General features: G+C 35.0%; 1 protein-coding gene and 1 long non-coding RNA gene across 2 annotated transcripts; one reads left to right on the forward strand and one right to left on the reverse strand.

Moving 5' to 3' along the window:
• Window positions 1-15: 15 nt before the first annotated feature.
• LOC120297754 lies at window positions 16-2,221 on the forward strand. The gene is made up of 2 exons (XR_005553878.1): window positions 16-126; window positions 1,845-2,221. It is a non-coding gene; the product is annotated as an uncharacterized LOC120297754 (long non-coding RNA).
• RAD17 (RAD17 checkpoint clamp loader component) lies at window positions 395-21,987 on the reverse strand. Its single transcript, XM_039320742.1, is given in 17 exon segments — window positions 395-1,938; window positions 2,807-2,864; window positions 5,501-5,621; window positions 6,543-6,689; window positions 8,251-8,397; window positions 8,522-8,607; window positions 9,554-9,745; window positions 11,407-11,518; window positions 11,995-12,064; window positions 12,151-12,276; window positions 12,546-12,598; window positions 13,625-13,761; window positions 15,506-15,665; window positions 16,957-17,040; window positions 20,039-20,293; window positions 21,924-21,959; window positions 21,961-21,987. Coding segments are annotated over 17 exon segments (2,082 nt in total). The 3' UTR covers window positions 395-1,667.
• Window positions 21,988-22,966: the final 979 nt, after the last annotated feature.

The raw sequence follows: 22,966 nt of genomic DNA on the forward strand, positions 1-22,966 counted from the left end.
CTTTCGGGGGCGTCTCAGCCGCAAGGAATCGTTCCGCCCATCTGGTCATGCGCGAAGTCCTTCTGGCTGCAACACTGCTCTCCTACCTGCGTCTCTCGCTTCAGGTAGGCCAGCGTAGGACGATAGGTGGGTTGCTCCCGCTTTCTCTGCTGCACCGTTGCATCCTCCCGTCCTCTCCAGATCGTAATTGGTTTTATGATTCCGACTCTTGCATTTCTGTTTCAAAGGACGTCGTCAAAGTTTCAAAAGAAAAAAAAACCTGGACTGTTAGGGCAGAACAGCTTGCTGGGTAAATGTGGATAAAGACTTGGGTTACTATAGCCAAAAATAATTAGAAGTTGGTAAGAAATGCGAAGTGGAATAGGACCAGGTAGGCAGAATAATCTCATCCAAGTGTCTCCAACTTTGTTGAAGTTTATTTAAATGGTTGCCATTGCAGAACCAGCTGGTGTAGGAAACAGGGTTCCTTTTTATTTTAATTAGACATTTTAAAGAAAGAATATAAAACACATTTTTAAAAAGAACAAGAAAGTTCTAAGTAAACCGAGAAAATGTCACAGAGATTATTTTCCAACTTATCGTTAATTATTTATGAATATCTGCATTATATCTCTTTAAAAGACTAAAAATTATTATCATGTTTTGAACCAAGCAAAGCTGTTTTGATGCTAATTATTGGTACAAAGCAGTAAATGTCACAAAAAAAGTAGGACATTTTTCTATCAGTGTCAAATAAGGTAGGCTGGCTTTACTTGACTCTTTAAAAGAGGTGTCTTCAGTGTCTTTAGATATAAATTTATTATCAATGATTGCTTCATCTCATGTCATCTATATATATATGAGACATGGGATAGAGAAATCATTGATTATAAATTAAGAGATGAAAACTTACTAAAATTATTTATACATGTGATGAAATTGGAAGTCACTTCTTTATACTGTATGTTTATTTTCTATTTCTTTACTATTCTTCCTCCCTCCCATTCCCTTCTTTCTTTATTAGACTTATAATCTAATACATTATATTATTTTTACTATTGCAATTCTAATATTTAATCAAATTATTAAAATCAGTAAAAAGATTTGAAAATAAAGTTCAAGAGTTAACTTTACAAAATATTAAAAATTCTCATGTTATTCCCCTAGATCAGTTTTAATACTTTTCAAGATAGAATTGTCCGAAACATATGTAAGCATTTTTGTTTCAGAAACTATAATGATACAATTTACTAATAAGGCATCCAGAGACTTATTTACATATTAAATATTACACAGCCCAGGTTAAACGTTTTGTGCAATGTTTCATCATCGCAAGTTAGATCTAAACTTGTGAAACAATAACAAAATATTTGACAATGCCTTCAGTATCTACAAGATAAATACAAGTATAAAATATCAAAGTAAATATATTTCTTCTCATTTATTTTCATTCTTCTGTATGGATGAGAAGCGAAACCTTGAGTTTTAACTGAAGCTTTTCAGTACAAGCTCAAAACTATAAATACTCTGTACTCATTTTCCTCCAAATTGTTATTCATGACAAATATTAACAGCTTGCAGAAATAACAAAGTTATTTCTATCTTTCCTGTACATTTGAATATAAAATATGAAACAAAAGTAAAATTATAATTTAAATATTAACACAGCTTTGGAATTGCTTTTTATGTTATTCACTATCATATTCTTCTATATTTAGGTCATCTGTTTCCATTATTGCTTGTGCTGCAACTGGCTGAGGTTGACTAGCTGGTAGTTCATTTCCATTACACTGACTAGAAGTAGGGAAGAATTCATCCAGTTCATTTTCCTCACTGTTTTTTATTTTCTCTCCCTGGGTATGCAGAATTGTAGGCTGCTTCTCGGAAAATTCCTCTTCATCATCATTGTCCAGGATTTGTATTGCAGAATCCTTATCCGTAAGAGTTTCAAGTTTCAACCTGCGAACAGCAATACAATATCAGAAATGTATTCTTCTCTGAAGTGAACTAAGACACTCAACTCTCTCATAATAATTTCTTTATCATGCTGGATGTTTGGGAAAAAAAGGCGCTACTTAATGCTCAGACAATTCATGTTATTAGGGTTCTAGCAACTACCTCTTACAAGCTGTATTCCTCAGGGGAGAACAGTAGAGTAAGACAGAGTGGTGAGAAAATTACAACCTTGGTATTGTTCTGCTGTGTATACTTCTCTGTGTAAATAAATGGAAGTCAAGCGTTATTAGCATATTTTCCTCCTTCTGCCTGGAAAGTTGGTTGTCAATCAGTTCAATCACTTGTGTCTGCCAGCATCTTGCAACATTGAATGGCAGAATCTTCTAAACTTCAACCATCTTTACATTCCTAGCCAGTGTAAGGGAGGTTGATATTTCTTATTCTACTTCCTTTAAAAAAAATCTAGAGAAAAAAAATCTTCCCCATTGGGCCCATCTATGTCAGTATCAGTGTATAGTTTGCAAGAGAGGTATCCATTGCCTTACTTATTTTCCACTGCATGGATCCATATGTGACTCCATTTAACTGAAGTGTGTAGTGCAAATCAGACCACAGGAAATAAATTCAAAAGTGATGTTTTTTAAGTAAGATCAGATGAGTCTTTTCTATGTAAAGACAGATCCCAGAAGAAGATGGAGAAAATGAATGCTTTATACATTTAAGTTATAGCAGCATACAGTTTAAACAGATGGATAGTTTTCACTTTAAGAATCAATATTAGGGGCCATTTTGATCTTTATTTACTTGAGAGTTGAAGAATGACCGCAGGTGGCTGGATTCAATAAAACATTATGAATAATATCAAGGTTACCTTCCAAAGTGATTTCTCAAAGGAAGTTTCCCAACATCCTGAATAAAGGTAATCTGAGCTGAAAAAGCACACAAAAAAATTATTCCTAAAAGTAATTTCAATCTATATGTAAAATGCACTTTATAGCTATTTTTAAATAAAAAACCATTTCTGTTCCAGTTTGACTGGACAATACGATAATATATCACAAAAACTGATTTAGACTTTAAAATATAAATCCTTTTGGAATACATAAAGGGCTTCACAAGAGCATTAATTCATATTTTTAAAAAACAATTACTGTATATTCTGGCGTATAGGGCGACCCGGCATATAAGACGACACCCAAGTTCGACACCGAGTCGCAAGATGATCGACGCTGAGTCACAAGACGATCAATGCCGAGCCGCATGCCTAGAAAGTCGTCTTATACGCCGGAAACTACGTTATTTCCAGCGTATAAGACAATCGACACTAAGTCGCATGCCTAGAAAATCGTCTTATACGCTGGAAACTACCTTATTTCTGGCGTATAAGATGACTTGGCGTATAATACGACCCTCGAGTTCGGCGCCTGTTTCAACACTCTCAAAAGTCGTCTTATACGACAGAATATACGGTATTTCTAAACAAAACATACCATCAAGTTGTTGTCCATATTAGTAGTATATGTTTAGAAAACAACCTAATACAGTGATGGCGAACCTTTTAGAGACCGGGTGCCCAAAAACTGGCCCCGCCCCCACTCCACCCCCTGCCCCTGCTCCGCCCTGCCTGCCTGCAGAGCCATTCACCGCTTCCAAGGCCCACCGCAGATCACCCAAGCAGCCCAGCAGCGCCATGGCAGCTACACCCACTGCCCACGCCCCGCAGCATAAAACTGCACCTTGGGGCGTGAGGACAGAGTCTTGTCTATGCTGCCAGGCTGCCATGTCCTTGGCTGCACTGTTCCGCGTGGGCCACGCTCAGGGGCGACTCTCCTCCAGGGAGGCTGCTGGTAAGGAGGGTCGTGGGCGGAGGCAAGGCTGGGGCACTGGCACGTGTGCCCACAGAGTGGGCTCTGACTGCCGCTTCTGGCACCCGTGCCATAGGTTCGCCACCACTGATCTAATATATGTGTTATTTCAAGGAAAGTTGCAAAGTAACATTTACAAAGTAATTATGTACGTATCAATGTCTTAATAGAGTACCACTGAGATCAGTTTGTTTTACTCTCTCAAGTAAGTTGATTTAGCATTGAAATCTAAAGCTTTCTTTTCCCAAACTGTACTTAGTTATTCCTGCTGGGATTTAAGCCAATCCCACCCCCACACACAAGGAGTGGAAAGGGCTTAGGCAGCTGCAGGAAGCAAAAAAGCTATTTTCTTCTGGCAGCAAGCTCTCAAACAGCCTATAGAGTGCGGGGAGCTATTGCTGGTAAAGGAAACTGGGCAGCAGTTTTTTTGTATTTTTAAAATTCAGATAAGATCATAGCGGATACATTCAGTTAAAAATGTTAATAACTGAGAATATAACACTGTACGTCACTTCTCTCTAGGCATTTAATACATTCAGTGCCATCTCCTCTTTCTTCCTCTAGAAAGAAAAGCAGGAAATATAAATGAGTATCTTTTTTTTCTTGTAGGGTAAACATTCTGCATAAAATATACTAGTTTTTTTCCCAAACAACTGTAAGAGGTGAGATAAGTTTGTTAGGTAAAATTGATTTGCCAGACTTCAAGGCTGAGCTGGGTATGAGATCCAAATTCTAACTGCTGTACATACTGCTAAGACTATACAATCCAAAACAGTTCATATTTTCTGACATATTGAAAATGCTGTTGATAAACTTTTTAACTACTATGATGAATTACACAAGCAATAATAGAAGCAATCCAGCTTACATGGAATATATATTACTTAAAATTCTGGCTACTGTGATCAAGCAGAACAGTGTATAGTGCTCACTTGTTTTTCCCACCAACAGAAACATGTGAACAATGCAGAAGTTTTGGCATTACATGAAAGTCAAATCCTTGGACTGTTGCTCCCAAATATGCCAGGAACGTAAAACAACGAATATTTCAGACATTTGTATTGGTTAGTCCTTTTTTAAAAAAAAAAATTGCTTAAATGTGTATGGGATTTTGGGGAGTTTAATATGTTTATATTGTTAGCAGCCTACAGAGTGCAGGAATGTACAACATACAACATTAATATAAAATATTTGATACACCCCATTTATGAAATTACATTGAATATTTGATACACCCCCATTTATGAAATTACATTGAATAATATTCTGTTCTATGACTGTTCTTCTAAAGCAGTGGCTCTCAACCTTTTTAATGCCGCGACCCCAACCGGTCGTAAGTCGAGGACTACTTAACCGGTCGTAAGTCGAGAACTACTCAACTGGTGCAGCACCGTTCGCAGAATGGGACTTTTGGCGGGCTCAGCAGGGCAGAGACAGCCTGGACAATTCCTATTGGCTTTTGAAAGCCAATAGAATTAGACTCTATTCAAGAGAGCCTATTCTATTGGCTTTCAAAAGCCAATACAATAAAACGGAGTAGCACAGCTAAGGAAAAGGGGAAAAAAATAGCGCCTACGTTGTTTGGCGACCCCCGTGAAATGGTTGTTTGACCCCAAATGGGGTCCCGACCCACAGGTTGAGAACCACTGTTCTAAAGCATAAACAGAAATATGAAACATTTTTAATAAGTTTAAATATACCTTGATTTCTCATTGGATTAGTCAGCATGGTAAGATAAGGTATCAGCTCAGTCTGAAGACACAATGGTGCTAAACAGAAACTCGAAAAGAGGGATTTTGCAGCATAGCAGTTTTCTTGATACTATAAGGAATCAGGAAACATAAATTTAATATGCAAAAGCACTTTTTCATTTTATCCATTAAGCTACAAAATGTCCATTTTCTTTCATACACACACACACACACACACACACACACACACACACATTTTTTGTGTGTATGTGTGTGCGTGTGTGTATGTAGGTCTTTGGTTATTCGGGTTTTCTCCCGCGTAAAATTGGATATATATATGTGTGTGTGTGTGTGTGTGTGTACATATTCAAAATTTCGTGGCTGGCAAAGAGTTAGTGGGAGACTAGTATAGCAAAACGCAGAATAGACTGATTTATATTTGGTGCCTCACCCAACAGATAATATTTCAGTGTTATTCAGTGTTATTCTATTAAACTGGTCTGTAAAATTGCTTCTGCATGATCTAATAAATACCTAATTAATTGCAAGATCCTAAATTTTCAAATTATTTTTTTCTGTCTGACATTACTGATTAGTTTTCCATATTTTACTTAAATCGGGCATTCCAACTTTGATAAAACTCATTTTTATCTAAAGGTATTACAATATAAATGATGTTTAAGATCGTTTTAATGTTTCAGAGGATGCTGTAATGGATATATTTCTCAAATCAAAAAATGATTCATCCATAAATATATTTTCTCTAAAATGGTTTTTGTAGTCAAGTGAGTGCTACATTTTACTGACTCATTTAAAATACCTTATTTTTCTAGTAAAAGCAGGGCTGTTTCTAACTGAAGCCTAAATCTTTATATGAATCCTAATCTTGTAATAACGTTCATCACAAATACAAAAGTTAAGTTAATGTTACTTCACTGTGGACTCTGCCATGAGATAGCAATACTAAAAAAAATAGATTCTTACTTGATTCTGTTTTAGACTGATGCAAATAACATTAATAATTGAGAAAAAGTAAATTGTTATCAATTACCTTTCTATTAATTAGGATCCATTGCGGTTTATGAAAAGGTCTAAAGCCCATTCCTCCTTTGCATTGTGCAAGAGCTCTGGCTCGGTTTGAGTGCATCACACCTCTTGTGGCTACAGAGGCACTGTACTTTTGAAGTGTAGCTCGTGCCTATAGGAATTGGCAGAATTAAAATATGGTATAAGATTTCCACAATAGACTTAAAAGCAAGGTCCAGAGGTCCCGATGTAAATTACTAGTATGTTACAAGTATATATTAATTCTTGTCGAAATATAAAATTGTACAACCCACAAAGCGGTCAAAACCTTAGTTCCATAAATATGCTTGATTATAGAAACATCAAGTTTTCTTCCCATTTGAATACAATCCAAATCTATTATTAAAAAAAATTGTTCTGTTAATCTAAAAAGCAAACTTATATTTTGTCATTAAAAACAGCGTAAGGTCCAATAGCAGCATTCCTCAAGGTGCTCAATTTCATTGCAGGACTATCTGTAAATTTGCCCAGATTATTAGTATTGACAGATTGCACCATCTTCTCCTAGGGGCTAGAGACCACTCAAGAATTCATGATTACCATGAAATCATGGGTGGGTCCAAGATCGTTCCCAGGCCACAATACTTATGGCTAGCCATGTATTAGATCTAGTGTTCATTCTGGAACAGATGTATTATGATCTAATTCCAGAGAAATTTTACATTAGGATCCAATCTGGGTCAGTCAGTCATCAGGATCAATGGTTTAGTCTTCTGAGCTTTTGGACTCATGCTGGAGCCATCCTCAGGGAACTTCTCTCTCATTAGAATGTATCTTACATCAGTCCACTATGAGGGTCAGATCACTTTCCCATAATTGTAGGTTTGACTGAGGCACCAACCATTCAGAGATGAGGAACCTATTAAGATTATCTGCCCCAAATATCTGATGAATCCAGTGACTTTTCTCATGGAGGTTGGGAGTTTCCCTGAAATCTGGAGAATGCTCCTCCATGGCATTTATTGACTATTGGAATACAGGGGCAACCAGAAACTTGAAAGGATCATGCAGAGCAGCTTCTATTTCTACCCATAGAATCCCATGAAATTCTTTACTTACTGAAGATTTTCATGAAGCAACTAGGGCAAAGAGATGCCTAGAGGGATATGGGCTGAAACAAGAAGCAAATGCAATTGGAGAAAATAAGAGCCCATGTCTGAGACTATTCTGATAAAATACAACGAAGCATAATCATTGCACTTATTGTGTCTTCAGAATCCTGGCCAACTATAGTTTAAAATGTCCTGGATCCTTTTAGGAAGGATGGACTGGAATACTTAGTCAATGTGGACAGCCATTTGTCTGAAATGATATAGGGTTTTCTGTCTGAGCAGGGGGTTGGACTAGATGACCTCCAAGGTCCCTTCCAACATCATCATCATCATTATTATTATCCAAAGCTCCCATCTGGGCAGAGTTCCTGTTAATTCAGAAAGACTCCGAACCTGCAGACCTGCTGGTCCAGACACAGTGCTACCCTGTGTCTGGAACAACACAGATATAATGTGTGAAAAGACAAATGAACAAACAGCAACTGTGTCTTGCTTAAGTTATAGAGCAATAAGACTATAAACAGTAAATATAATTAATATTGTCTTATTCATAAGATTCCAAATTACAGCATGCATGTCACATTTGGTTATATTTAAATATAAATATTTTTAAAAACTTACATCCCAGTTACTGCAAAGAAAATCTGCAGTACTTAAATATTCACTGGCTCTTACAATATCATCAATATCAGAGAAGAACTCCAAATAATTCTGGTGAAGGTATACATTAAATAAGTCCCCAGGCATATGTGATTTTTCTATGACATCCTAATAAAAGAAAATATACACAGAATATTATATCACATAAAAAAAGTATCTGTATTCCTTTAATTAAGAATTTTGCCATATGTACATAGATACATATTATTATAGAAATAACAAACATTTTTACCTCAGGTTGAACAAGCAAGGGCTGTCGTTCATATTCTGATAAATGTTGAGGTAACTGAGGAAAGTCCACCTCTGTAGCTGGTTCTCCTATAAAATTATTTAAATGATAACTGTAGTTTAATCAAACATCAAATGTCTGAAAAACAGAATCTTGGGAAACCGAGACAGGTATTTCTTCAGAAATAATTAGTTTATAGTTCAATCCTGGCTCACATGGTTTGCGCAGCTTAATATGTATATTGTTATCTAAATTCTAAGTAATATTATGGTGAATTAGCCTGTATCAAAAAGGCAGCACTTCTATTTTGTTGAATATTTTCACTATTATATTTCCATAGGTTTTGTTTCTTTAGTAGTGACACAAAGTGATTAGTCAACATCCTGTTCCAAGGTGTCCATCTGTTGGGGTGAACTATAGGTCCTGAGGAAGTCTAATGTGTATGATTATTGCATGGAAGGGCTTGTCAGTACAGAGAGTACATGTGCTAACTTATGGATATCTGCAGATACTGTTAACAGTTGAAGCTGGTGAGGAAGCAATCTGTAATGTCAAAGGAAAATACTCTATAAGACAGGAGCCAGAAATCTTCAAAGGTGTAAAGTAAATAGCTTTAGGCTGTGGACTAAAAAACATAAGACAAGTCCTAAGTTTTAAGTCCTGACTAAATTATATATAGATGGCAAGATTTAGACAGAGTTTCTTCAAATGTATGGCTCCGTCTTTTTCTATATAATAAATTTACTTAGCTCATTTTCATACATCTGCTCAGGAATGTAAAGTGGGGAAGAGTTTAATTGCTGTACCTGATATTGATAGGTGGGGTCAGAAGTTTTGATCCACATACAAATTACATGAGTTTCCTTACAATGACAGGCCAAGTTAAGGACAAAAATTATTACTGAAATGTTATTTTTTTTTTTAAGTTATAACAGATATATACATACATTCAGTTATAGTCAAATACAGAAATTAATAAAGAAATATTAGAATGTTTACATATATAATATAATAAGGATGAGTAGATTCTCTTACTTTTGCAGTAAAGTATTTTCCCCAAAGCATGGAAAAGGAAGATGGAAGCATCCTTGCTACCAATAGCTGGTAGTTGTTGGTCTTCTAAAAAATTATTGAATAGTTTTTTCTTCTTTATTTTAGATGATGTATCACATTTTAAAACATAATTTTTCTTTCTTTGTGACCATAAGCTCTTGTCTGATGGCTTCTCTGAAAATAATAAAAAACAAGAAAATTAATAAATTCAAAAAATGAAAAACTTGACTTTAATAGTGTGGAAAACGAAAATATTGGCTATTGTTCTTCTATGCAAGGTTTAGGGCCAGGTGAATTAAATCAGGTCTCATGGAAAAAGTATTAAACCAAAGTCTGTGCTAAGCTCAATTTTGCAATCCGAAGGAACCCGTGGTGGAATTCAGCTGGTTCGCATCACTTTGGCAGAACTGGTAGCTAATTTTTTGTTGCCCAGGACCAGAATGGCCTCCCGGAAGTGGCATCCTCACAAAGAACCGGTTGTTCACATATTTTAATCCCACCACTGGAAGGAACTATTTGTAATCTAAACTGCAACTTTACTTTATTTAATATGATTTTGCTAAGCTTGCTTGTTTCAAATATATTTAGAACATAAGGACTGGAACTGTAAGAAACAGGGAACTAAAAGTAGCTGATGTACACAATGTACACAAGTATGTGGAAAGTTATGTTCAGCAAAGTGTAAGGTTGCTGACCATCTGTCTACGGTTTTAGGATGAGATTTGCCACTGGCCTATAGCTGTCCTTATTGGAACTGCTATGTCATTGGACCTCATTGCAATGGATTTTTAACATAGTGATGTTTATGTGTGTGTTCCAAATTATTGCTGAAATAAACCCCTGAATTTTAAAGTAAGAAGTATTGCTTTGTGTTGCCGTCTCTTTTTTTCATTGGGTTTTTCCACGACAATAGTATTTTACAATAGTAAGATACAACATAACTTTTACAGCAAAGTTATGTCTAGAAAGAACATATATTGTTTTATTTTTTATTTCACTCTGTTCTAGGTAAAAATGCATGCACATTTTTAAATTATTAAAAAATTTACTGTGAATATTGTTTTTAAAATGCTTTTAATTTTTCAAAAGTTTGAAATTCTTCAAAGGGTAACTGTTTTTATTCCATGCATCTGTGATTTTTCTTTTAATTATTTTTTTATGTACTGCCTATGTGAAGAGGACTTAAAATTTTTAGAAATTAAAAGGTCTTGTTTTATGCTTTCTTATGTTGTTTGACTTAATTATGTTATTGTAATTAACAATGCCTACTAATGATACTGGCTATAACAATGTTACTACAAATAGAAAACATTCTAATTTGTAATATCCGAAAGACATAGTGTGCAATAGGGGTAAAATACTAGAATCCAACATTAATATACCATGTGGGAATTTAGCTAAAAATAGAATGAAAACATCAACAATAAACAAGAATAGTGATAAAAGAAAAAAGATAGCAAAATGGAAAATATTAAAAAAAATAATATGAGTTAATATAAAAATAACACTGCACTTTAAGAATCAAATGAACTTAACTAGCCATATTCAGTTTATCCAGATAAACAATTAGGATAGTTTGTCAATAACATAATTAAACATAACTAGATATAAATTAAGCATTCCTTAATTGGGCTTACTCTTCAAAATTATTATTTTTTTCATCCACTACTATTTCCCACACTTTTAAGCATTAGTAATGCTAAAAAGAAACAGGTTTTTCTATATTGTAAAATAAAATGTTTTTCTGACAAATTCAAAAGCAAAAAATTGTTATTTTTATATGTTATTTTAAAAATTTTAAAGCACAATTTAAATGAATAAGAATATTTTCTTACCTTTTAGAGAAGAAAATTGAAGGGTGTTTATTGCACTTCTAATGTCACCTGAACATCCACTGCAAATCACTTCTAATAAGGCTTTGTCAGGGACATCAATTTTATCTCTTCTCTACAAAGAAAATTTAAAAAAAAATCAAAGCTAATTTGAGTAAATCTACATAAAGCATTCAAAAAATAATATTTCCCATATGCTTCCTGCTTCCATATCCATCTTTTGTTTGGTCTAAAAGTTCAAAAGATTAAGTTCTACTTTCCTATCCATTTTGTAAAAACATTTATCACTTAATACTTTTCACTACTACTACAGAATCATTCAAAACTCTCTCCCTATTTTACTTTCACAACAATTTTATATTAAAGTTGGATGAACAATGCTAATTATGAATGATGTTTAGAACTGATATTCAAAACTAATGTTTAGAACTGAACAAAGATTTTTGAGATCAATACTGTCAACCATTATTTTACAACACGATTTTTTAAACTTCTAAGATATTGTTCAGAAGGAATGTAATGTTTCCATCTCCAACCTTTGCTTTCTATGTCCCTTATAGTATGACATTATTGTAATTTAATTTATCTTACCATATTGATCTCCCCTGTGATTATTCGATTTAGGGCTTTCATCATCAGTGTTGGTGCTACTGGGTTAAAACTGAAAAAATTGTAAGAAGAAAATGGTCAAGATAAATTTCATCATGAGTATTTCATCATGGCCAATGTAGCTGTCAATTTATTTACCTAATGGTTGCTATACACAGCTCTTCCTGAATTGCCTTTGGGAATAGAGATCTTTGGCTGTTGCCTGTGCTGAAAACATCTGATATTATAAATACAAGAGGACATCTGCTTGTCCGCAAAAAACTCCTACAAGAAAAAAAATTGAAAATTAGAAGCTCAAATTTAACAGCATTAATTCTGACCAACAATTAATAGAATTGCACTAGCAAAAATACAAAAGGTACGTAACTTGCAACTCACTCATTTCACCACCCCCAAATTAGCAGCAAAAGAAAGAGATGGAATTTTGTATTTTGGTAGTGAACTATTCTGCACTGGAGAAAGTGAGGCTTGGTCCAACCATACCCATTAATTTCTCTGAGTGATCCTTTGGCAAAATAAGATACTGAACATACCTCAGAATGTCATGTAAACTGCTAGGGTCATGATAAAAATGGTTTGGCATATCCTGTTGAAAAGCAAATACAACGTTGTTATTCTAACGTATCTGCTAAATTGAACTAAAATCTGTTGCGCATTTAGGGTATTTTACTTTACAACTATAAATGTTACAAACATGGAATATTTATTTGAGATGAACCCAATGCAGTATGGTGCCAAGATTGAAGATGGAGAGGCAGAAAGCTACAACTTTCAAGCCAGAAAGTTGTTATGTACACAAACAGTTGTAGCTGTTTTCTATTGCCTTGTAGAGAGCAATGAAATATTATTTAACTTGGAGAAATGGAAATAAAAAGCTTAGATTTAATACCTAGCTTAGTTAGACAAGACAAGCACACACATCTGTGCAGGCCTTAAAAGATATTATCTGCATTAGCTATCAATAGGAGTCTATGCTTTGGGTTTATCTATCTATCTATGACAGATTCTGGATTTATTTCATGCCTAAAAAAGAAGTCCAACATATAAGGGGGCAGTTACCTTTGTTCATATAAATCGAAAGTGCATTTGGAAATCACAAAAATAGATATGGGATTGATTTTGCCCACAATGACTAGTTTTAGAACAAAGAATCTAAATGCTATTGTTATGAATATCCTTTTTTAATTATTCAAAAATTTGGTATTTTGGGCACCAAGAAATGATGGTTACTGAATTTAGAACTCTGAATTCCCAACTAATGCTCTACTATTAGACTACAAAATTTTCCAAAATGATAATAAAATAAGACTCAACAGAATGAAAAAAGATTTCAGGCCATTATTTTGCACTTTCTAAAAGTTTTAAAATCTTAATTTAAAAAATCATATATTTGTTTATATTTGAGCAATTTTATCAATGATTATCAGTAAATCTGTTTGAAATAAGCTATTAGTTATTATTATAGAAAATTGAAATTTTACTACTAAGCAACTAAATTTGGAATACCTAATTAACTTAAAGTGCTATATTTAAAAATTGGGAGAAAATAATAGAACATTTAATTTTAATTATTAAAACACATTAATGGAGTTATTCAACTACTTCAACTTACTTCCACAAGAATAAGTCTTTTGTCAGTGTCCATGGCCTCTCCAACCATCTGAAGCTTGATATACTTGTTTGCTCTTAGGAGAAATTCTTGAAAGATAGCTGCCTGGCTCTGATAAGGAAGTATCTGAAAATCTGATTCTAGATAGGAATATTTATTTTACAATATGCACTAAGTACTAAGAAAAGTACTACAGATATGTGATAATATGCTACAGCTTATTGTTTTGAATTTTGTTCTTATATTTATTTGCATGGATTGTTACTGGTCCAAGATCAATAGACATGTAAATTACAGAAACCGGATGAGCTGTACAGGCAGAGATCTCAGTACACAATAGTATATATTTTGAAACAATGGGCCAGATAAATCAATTACTGAATTGAAATTGTTCAAAAAAATCAGATGTGCTTTAGCACTGAAGGCTTGTCCATCGTTATAATGCTACATTTCTGGGAAAAAAGATGACCTGAATTTTATTTGAAAGTTTAAAACTAGTCTACTGAATTTTTTTTACTGAAAATTAATCATTAGTTTAATAATAGTCATATTATCTAGGTCAGAGATATCAAACATGCGGCACCTAGGCTACATATGAATTACAATGCTCCTGGATGCTGCCCAAACCTGATTAAAATACAGCGGGGAAAATTTATTTAAGAAAATAAGAAAAAGAGAAAATTTAATTAAACATAGATAATATTCCACATTAATGTATTATTGTTTAATTTAAAAATTAAACAATAATACATTTATTCACCAATCACCATAACTCTGGACTCGTGGCTCATGAGGTCAAGTCCGCTGCCTTAATTGCAGTAACAAAGATTTTTTTAGTTTGGATGGAGCAGGAGCATCATGTGACAGAAGTTCCTTCTCAAACTGTGCTGTAGCAGGATGAAATGACCCAGATACTGCAATTAAGCTGAGGCAGCAAGCTTGCACCTTTTTCCCAAGACTGCTGGCAGACAGCTTTGCATTAGTAGCTGACCTTCCCTGAATCCCAGAATCTTCAGTATCTCCTTCCAAAACATATTTTAACATATAACTACTATATATTTTTGCAATTTATTGATATTCTTATATTGTGGTATACAAACTTGTTGTTTTTGAACAAGCTGCACAAAACTTTTTTTTTTTTTGCACACAGAATAACAGAAATTAGAGGGCACACTTTAGGGAAGTGTTGTGGGAGTATGAGGTGGTTTGCAAGTAGGCTCAGAAGAAGCTCAGAATGGAGTTTTGGGGAAATTGAACACCAAGAATTTAATCCCAAGAGTAGAACAAAGCTTTCACTTGGGTTTTATAGAAAATGCAGTTTATCATCCAACTGAAATCAAATGAACTGCAATTAATCTTAAATATCTTTAATGAATGCAAACCAAGTTTAATCCCCTATCTTCAGAGCTGGCTTTTCTTACTAAATATAGCTAAGAATAAATTATGTTCAGACATAATGCAGACATATGGCTAGAACTTCCTTGCAGTCACACTAGCAGAAAGGAAAACAGAACAAGGAGCACATGTAGTCTTGGACACTGCCTGCAGTTACAATTTTGAGTTCAGGTGATATTTTCAACTTGACTGAAATCTGCTATCATTCTAAAATGTAGCAGTTTTAAAACATGGAAAATCATAATATAGAGGAAGCTGAGAATAAAGAATGCCTTTTTTTCTCAGGCATTGAGAATAGAGACTATGAGCAAGTATAAAACCTTTGGAATTTCCTCAGTAGCTTACTTTCGAATCTATTGATTAGAAGTTAGTTCCATTTATTTTAATGAAATTTGCTACCATCTAATGGTCATCCTACCAGAAATAAATATCCCATTAAATATATTCAAATTCTTTAACAATGAACAAGTGAACGTTTTAAAATTGTACCATGATTGAAAGCACCTTGAAAGTCGTCATATTTTTTGAAGTTTAGTGATACAGGATTTATCCATTCTTGTATCTGAATGCCAAGGTCCTTGGCTAATATTTCCACAGTGGCAGATTTTCCACATCCTGGAGGGCCAGTTAACACTAGGATGGAGCCTCCCTATAAGATACTGTATCATAAGCTGAGTTTACAATACTTAAACAAAAAAACAATATGGTTTTCTTGATAAAACATAATAGTACTTTGGTTTCAGTAATATCCATTTTTATATTTTCAGTAAATACAGTAGCCATAGTTATATTCTCAGTAATTCACTATTACAACAACCCACTTCCTTTATGCTGCACAATTAATTCCTGTTACAATTTAATACTTGTTGCAAACAAATTGTTTGGACTGCATTCCAGATGGCCTAGTACACAGGTTGGCAACCTGTGGCTCCCAGCCTCCTCTGCCATTTGCAGAGAGAGAGAGACAGAGAGAGGCACTTGCGCTTCCCTGCTTCTCTCTCTCTCTCTCTCTCTCTCTCTCTCTCTCTCTTAAAAGAGAGTGGACTCACGGTGTTCTCTGACAAGCTGAAAAGCTTTTGGGGCAGGGCTCCTCCCTTTGCTGTGTCTCTGTAGGAAGCAGGAAGGGCAGGAGAGAGCTAGCTAGCCCTGCTATGCTGACTCAGGAATTCTGGGAGTTGAAGTCCATGAGTCATAAAAGAGCCGAGGTTGCCTACCTCTGAGCTTGTTGGAGAACAGCTTTAAGCCAGCTTGCCAGGTGAGCAGAAGATCAGAGGGGGGGGGAGAGGGGGGGAAGGGGACTGGCAGACCAAGGGCAGAAAGAGACAGAGGGACGGAGGGAGAGACAGAGAGACCCTTTTGACATCTAAAATGAAGATAGCACTGCATATATCCTTTTTTACCTTTATGATATATATACCTTTATCATAAAGGTAAAAAAGAATATATGCAGTGTTATCTTCATTTTATATATCAAAAGGGTTTTGCGGCTCCCAGTGTTTTGTTTTTGGTGGGAAACGGGTCCAAGTGGCTCTCTGAGTGTTTTGGGTTGCCTACCCCTGGCCTAGTATGTGTCAAATGTTCTCTAAATGGAAGCAAATATTCCTTAATGGAAACTTGCTTACTCACTTAGTGACATAAAACTTCTGGATATTCAGAAAAAAAGAAACACCAACTGAATAATGTATCTCAAGACAATCTTTGTACAAATCAATTGCAACTTGTTTTATCTTTATCTCCACAAATAAGTTTATTTTATTCTAGTAAATAAATGTTGCTCTAAAATTATATTACACAAGATTTTGATAATATTCTAATTTTATTTCATTAATTATTCAGCCAAATAAAATTGGTAAAATAAAATTAAAACTAGTGATTGAAGTTAAATAAAAGCTTCAAAATGAGCAAACTGGCAGATAAAAGTCTTAGGTTCATAACATTACCTGTCTTGGCTGATTTTGAAATATATGATCTTTTAACCATCTTTCAACTTCTTCAATTTTTTTCTTGTGTATGACAAGGTCAATCTAACAAACAAAAATATGCATATAAGACATATTTATGAAGCAAAATGTTAAATTATTTATTATCTATACTGTAATTCTCTTAGCATATATACCAGATGTAAACAAATTAAAATATTAGAGAAGAATCCAATCTCTGTGACAATTTACTTCACTTACAAAATGATATACAAATGATATAATTTTGGTCATTTGTAAAACAATAACATACGTATATTGAAATGAATATTCTCCCCTTATTCTACCTATATGCTGAATACATATTAAGGGAAACTGAAATTGAAGATGAGGAGAATGGTTTTAAAGTTGGAGGAAGAAACATAATCTGTGCTATGATGAGGATACTACCCAGACAGCAGAAAATGCAAATGCTCTGCAAGCCTTAATATAAAGTAGAACACAATGAAAAAATGAAACTAAAATTAAATATAAGGCTAAACTTATTACAAGTAGAACAACCAGTGTGTAACTTTAGAGAAAGAAGTACATTTATAATTGTATTTATAATTGCTGTAAAGAAGATAGAAAGCTACTTTTCTGTATTTTTTTTCTATTTCTATTTTTCTTTCTTCCTTGCACTTCTAGCTTTAATTTTTTTTTATCATTTCCTTACTCTGACTAACTTTCTATTAGGTTTTTTTATTTTTTAATAAATCTTTTAATAAAATTATATCTATATCTACAGTATATGTATATTAAAAAACAAAGGTACAGTAATTAGCCTTAGAATTGACAATGAAGATATCAAAGTGGTGGATAGCTTCTGCCTTTTAAGATCAATAAAGCAACAAGCAGTCAAGAAGTATGCCTCAAACCAGTGGTGACGAACCTATGGCAAGGGTGCCAGAGGCAGCACTTGGAGCCCTCTCTATGGGCACACGTGCCATTGCCCCAACCTTGCCTCCCCCTGGGACCCCCTCCTCTCCAGCAGTCCCCCTGAAGGAGAGTCACCCTCAAGCGTGGCCCACACAGAGCAACGCAGCCAAGGACATGGCAGCCAGGCAGTGTAGACAAGACTCTGCCCTCACACCCCATCATGCAGTTAATGCTGCAGGGTGTGGGCAGAGGGTGTGGCCACCATAGTGCTGCTGGGCTGCCTGGGAGATCTGTGGGGGGCCATGGAGGGGTGAGTGTGGTCCTGTGGGCAGGCAGGGCGGGGAATGGGGGGTCAGGGTAGGGGGGTAGAGCGGGTGTGGGGCCAGTTTTTGGGCACTCGGTCTCTAAAAGGTTCTCCATCACTGCCTCAGAGTATTTCCAATACTGGAAATGGAAAAGACATCCCATCTCTTGAGATTTCAGAATACATCTGAAGACAAGGAAGATGATCTTACAGAGCTTACAGAGCTGTTAGTAGAAACATAGAAACTTGTGAAACAAGAAATGGAAGGAGAAGAAGAAAAGTGAGAGCTGCTTTTCCTATTTCAAATAGTACCTATAGTGAAAAAAATCTTTGATGACTTAAATACACTGACTTGGAAACCCACTTGGCAAAGGAAGGAAGCCAGAATTAGACTAAAGAAAATAGAGGATTTGGCTCACTGGATTGGGTCTTATATTACTAAGCATGTGATTAAATACGGCTAAAAGAATGGATAATCTTTAGACATCCAAGATTACTATACTTAGAAGGATATGATGTATAATTAGGAGAGCATGTTTTTTATGTTTTGGGAAGAATAAAATGGATATATACTTTCAAAATTAGAAATATACTATTTTTAGTATGGGAAATAAAAGCTAAAATCTATATGAAAATACCAGGGTGGCTTTCAACAATAGAAGCTTCTGTTCACCCAAACTAAATCAATTTTGAGGAAATTGTAACCTATAAAGATATTTTGAATATTTAAGGGAAATTAAAACTGAAACAAGATTGGAAGATCATGGTATTGATTTATTGTGATGGCCTCAATTGTAAATACAACTGGAATATGAGAAAGATGTTAAAATATGTTTTATAAAGATTAGATTTTGATCAGGTGATAAAAATACATATCTGGCTAAGAAAGTGTATATTTAATGTTGCATGTCTTAATAACAGTAAGAATTGTATTTGCGGGAAGATATAGAATATTTTTAAATATCGGATGTATTGTATCACTGGCTGGGAAAATGGGTTACAGATTAGGAATTTAATATGTACTATTGAGTAAAGCAAATGGACCCAGACAACACATTGTTCACTAAGCACTTATGAATTGTAAAAATAGAAAACTAATAAAATATTATATTAATAAGAAGTATGCTGCAGACTAGTACTTGATAGACCAGATATGAAGAAGATATTCAAATGCTATAATGTTTATATCACTACAAAAATTAGAATCATGCAAGCCATGATATTCTCTGTGACACTCTATATAAGTGAAAGCTGAACTTTGAAAAAGCAGGATAGAAAGAGTATTGATGTCTTTGAACTCTGATGTTAGAAAACGCCAGAAAATAATATGGACAGTCAAGAAAAGAAACCAATGGCTCATTGAACAAATCAAGGTTCTAATGCTGGCAAAGGGAGAAACAGGAGAAGGGAGAAATGAGGGGAAGAGGGGATAGCAGGGAAAAAGGAAAAGAAAGGAAAGGAAAGGAAATCAGTATGGTGGATGGACTCAATTATGGTGGTAATGAGGGCACTGCTGGAAGACCTCAAAGAATGTGTTAGAGATAGATTGTCATCAGAAAATCTATGTGATTACTTGGAGTCAAATGTAACTTGATGGTATATAATCAATCAATCATGCACCTTCTAATTTAACAGACAACTGGGAATAACACATCTTCCTTCCTACAAATGGTCCATTAAATTACAGTTTCACTGAATACTTATGATCAAAACCTGACATTTTTATAATAATTTTTAATTTAGTATTTTGTCTATTTCTTTGGACATATTGTAACAAGCAAAACAGTTATTATATTAAATATATACCAATATGTATATATTAATGCAAATATTAGTACTACTACTAATATACATTATATATTAAATCGTATAAAACTGTACCTGAGTTTTTGGTTTGTATTTATCTACCCATGGTTCAATTTGGATGTGATTTTGTTTGAAGAGTTTATATTTCTCATCTACAGAAGCTGGTTTTCTTATTTTTCTACCACACTTGTAATTTTGAAGCAGAGGAAAATGCTCTTTGCTCTCGTGATAATTGTCAATATCTGTGAGCGATTTTTTATGGAGAATACTAGATGATAGTTCGGCAGTCTCACAAAAATCAATAAAAGATGGTTCCACCCAATCAATTTCCTGATAATTTAAACATGTAGAAATTATTGCAACACAAAAATTATCAATTCTTAAACCAGTTAGTATTTTATTATTCCATTTATATACAGTAACCAATATTTTATTAGTTAGGAAAATGAACACGAAGTAAACTATCATACAATATGTAATATGTGTGCAATCATTTACTGAACCTAAAACAATTTAAACGCACATAAACCACTTCCAAACATTTAGTAACATTTTGCTTATCTTTAATAGTTCTTACATTTCAATTCTGTTTAGTCTAAAAAAATTATTGCAATTTTTAAAGAAGCCAAATGCAAATTAAACAACAAAAAAATCCCAGATTAAAAGACTAGATTGTGTACAGGTAATCCTGAGTTAACAGCATTCCCTTAGTGAATGTTCGAAGTTATGTGATAAGCACCGCCTAGTGTTTTTGAAAAAGTCCCAAAATTTCAGCAATCGTTCACCCTTACGAACAACCACAGTGGCACTGCAACATTTACTCTGGCTATTTCCTCCCTTGGGTCTCCCTAGGCACTAGGCCTGTGGATATTCACCTTGTGAAGACTAAGAGATCCTTTGCTTTCTTGGCTGCTCCAGGCCTTTGGTGCATTTACAGAGAATTGAGGCCTTCAGTAACGCAAGAGATTAGTGGCGCGAGATCTTATGCTATTGATCTTGTGTGATTTCATGGTAAGTTTAGCCTCTGTTCTCTGCAACAGAGAATAGATCGGAAGCTGGGGGTGGCTTCCACGGGCCTCTGGAGACCTGATCCAGGCAGCAACCTTTTCTGGGTTGCTGCCGCCCAGAAAGGAGGCCAGGGGAAGGTTTTGCAGGCCTCCGAGGTCCGTTCTGGGCTTGGAGGCCTCTCCAGGCTTTCAAGGCCCAGAATTGAGGCCATGAGTGGCGACCACGTACTTCCAGAGGTCCGTTCTGGGCTTGGAGACCTCCTCCAGGCTTTCAAGGCCCAGAATTGAGGCCATGGGTGGCGACCACGTACTTCCAGAGGTCCGTTCTGGGTCTCGGAGATCTACTCTAGACTAAGGCCCAGGACGGAGGTAGTGGGCAGCAGCTATGTGCTTCTGGAGGTCCATTGTGGTCCCCCAGAGGCCTCCCTCTATTCTTGCTGGGAGCAGGAGACAGATCTTCACAAGGTAAGTGGGAGGGGGAGCAATTGTGGGACCTCCAGGGAGGGAGCATGAGGTATCTCAGTGGGGGGAGGATTGGGTGGTCTGAAGCAGGTGACCTGTTCCATCACAAGGCCACTCTGACCTTTCCCACCCTGAGATGTTCACTTAACGAGCTATGCATTCACCCACGCATTAAATTAAGTAAATGCGTGGGTGAAAGCTGGAAGTAAATCATGTTCAAGGTAAGAGATTCACTCCTACGAATCCTCGAGTTATGAATGGAATGAGCAGGCACAGCACTACCTGTAATACCAAGTGTGGAGAAAAAAAATCCCCAGATTTTTTTTTCCACACTCAGTATTACACAATCTAGTCTTTTAATTAAAAGTTTAAAGTTATAATGACTTCAAAATACTCCATTTGGCTACAAGGGTTTTGATATGCCGACATCAACCTGAATTTAACACCTGATACAATAAATAATAATTTAATAAAATAAATAAATCACTTACTTTAGTTGGGGCTGCCTTTCTTTTTGAAGATTTTTTTGACATCATCAGCCTTTGTAGTTTCCATCCGAAGTATACGATTAAATGCCTTTAAAAATAAAGTACCTAAAAGATAAAGAAACTTTTATATTAATGAAGTCTGCAAGCCCGCAGATAGTTACTGAGAGAGGACTTACATCTGCTTTTCTCATTTGTATAGCTTCTTTTTTCTCTTTCACATATTGTTACTTTTTTTTCTTTTTAAAAAAGCTACTTTTTATTGCTACAGAACAGGAATGCACCACCTCCAAAGTTCCTGAAGTGCTGCCCTCTGTTGAAAAGAACACACTTCTATCCAACACAGTTCTAAAATTTTCAATTATAGCAACATCTATTTAGTCCAGAAATAGAATAATGTATATAACATTATAATACTATAACACATGCATGAGATAACCTGCATATTTAATTTTTCACAAATAGCGAATGTCTTGGTATGTACAATAATTTATACATACAACATGCAACAAGCCAATTGGAATTGCATAGTTTTACTGTATATCTATAATCTCCACTGTCATTGTGAATATACTTCAATAATTTCAGTACAGAGGATTCTTATTTAGTGACAATTGGACCAGCAACTCAGTTAAGGGAAGTGGTTGCTAAGTGAAACCTCAACTGTGTTTACAATCTTACTTCAGTTTTCCTTTGCTTTACAGACCTGTGAAGAACTAGTTACAAAGCTACTAGTTACTAGTTACAAAGCTACTTTTTATCACCACTCTATGAATGGTTGCTATCTGAGGTAGTTGCTAACAAGGACTATCTGTACATTAAGCTATTTTTGTTTTGAAGCTAATCAGCCAAGGGAATTCTAATCTAAACATGTTCCTAATCCGGATACATCATTGTACCCTATTTGATCAAATTATAAACTCCAAGCTTTTGAGAAAAATTCAAAAGCAGACAGACAACGTATCTGCAAAACAGGCTATTGGGTTTATTGTCAAAAAGAAAATACTAATAATTCAAAAAGAGAACAGCCAAAACTTCATTACTTCTCA

The sequence above is a fragment of the Crotalus tigris genome, unplaced genomic scaffold, assembly GCF_016545835.1.
Source record: "Crotalus tigris isolate CLP2741 ecotype Arizona unplaced genomic scaffold, ASM1654583v1 scf7180000023687.2574627, whole genome shotgun sequence".
NCBI lineage: Eukaryota > Metazoa > Chordata > Lepidosauria > Squamata > Viperidae > Crotalus > Crotalus tigris.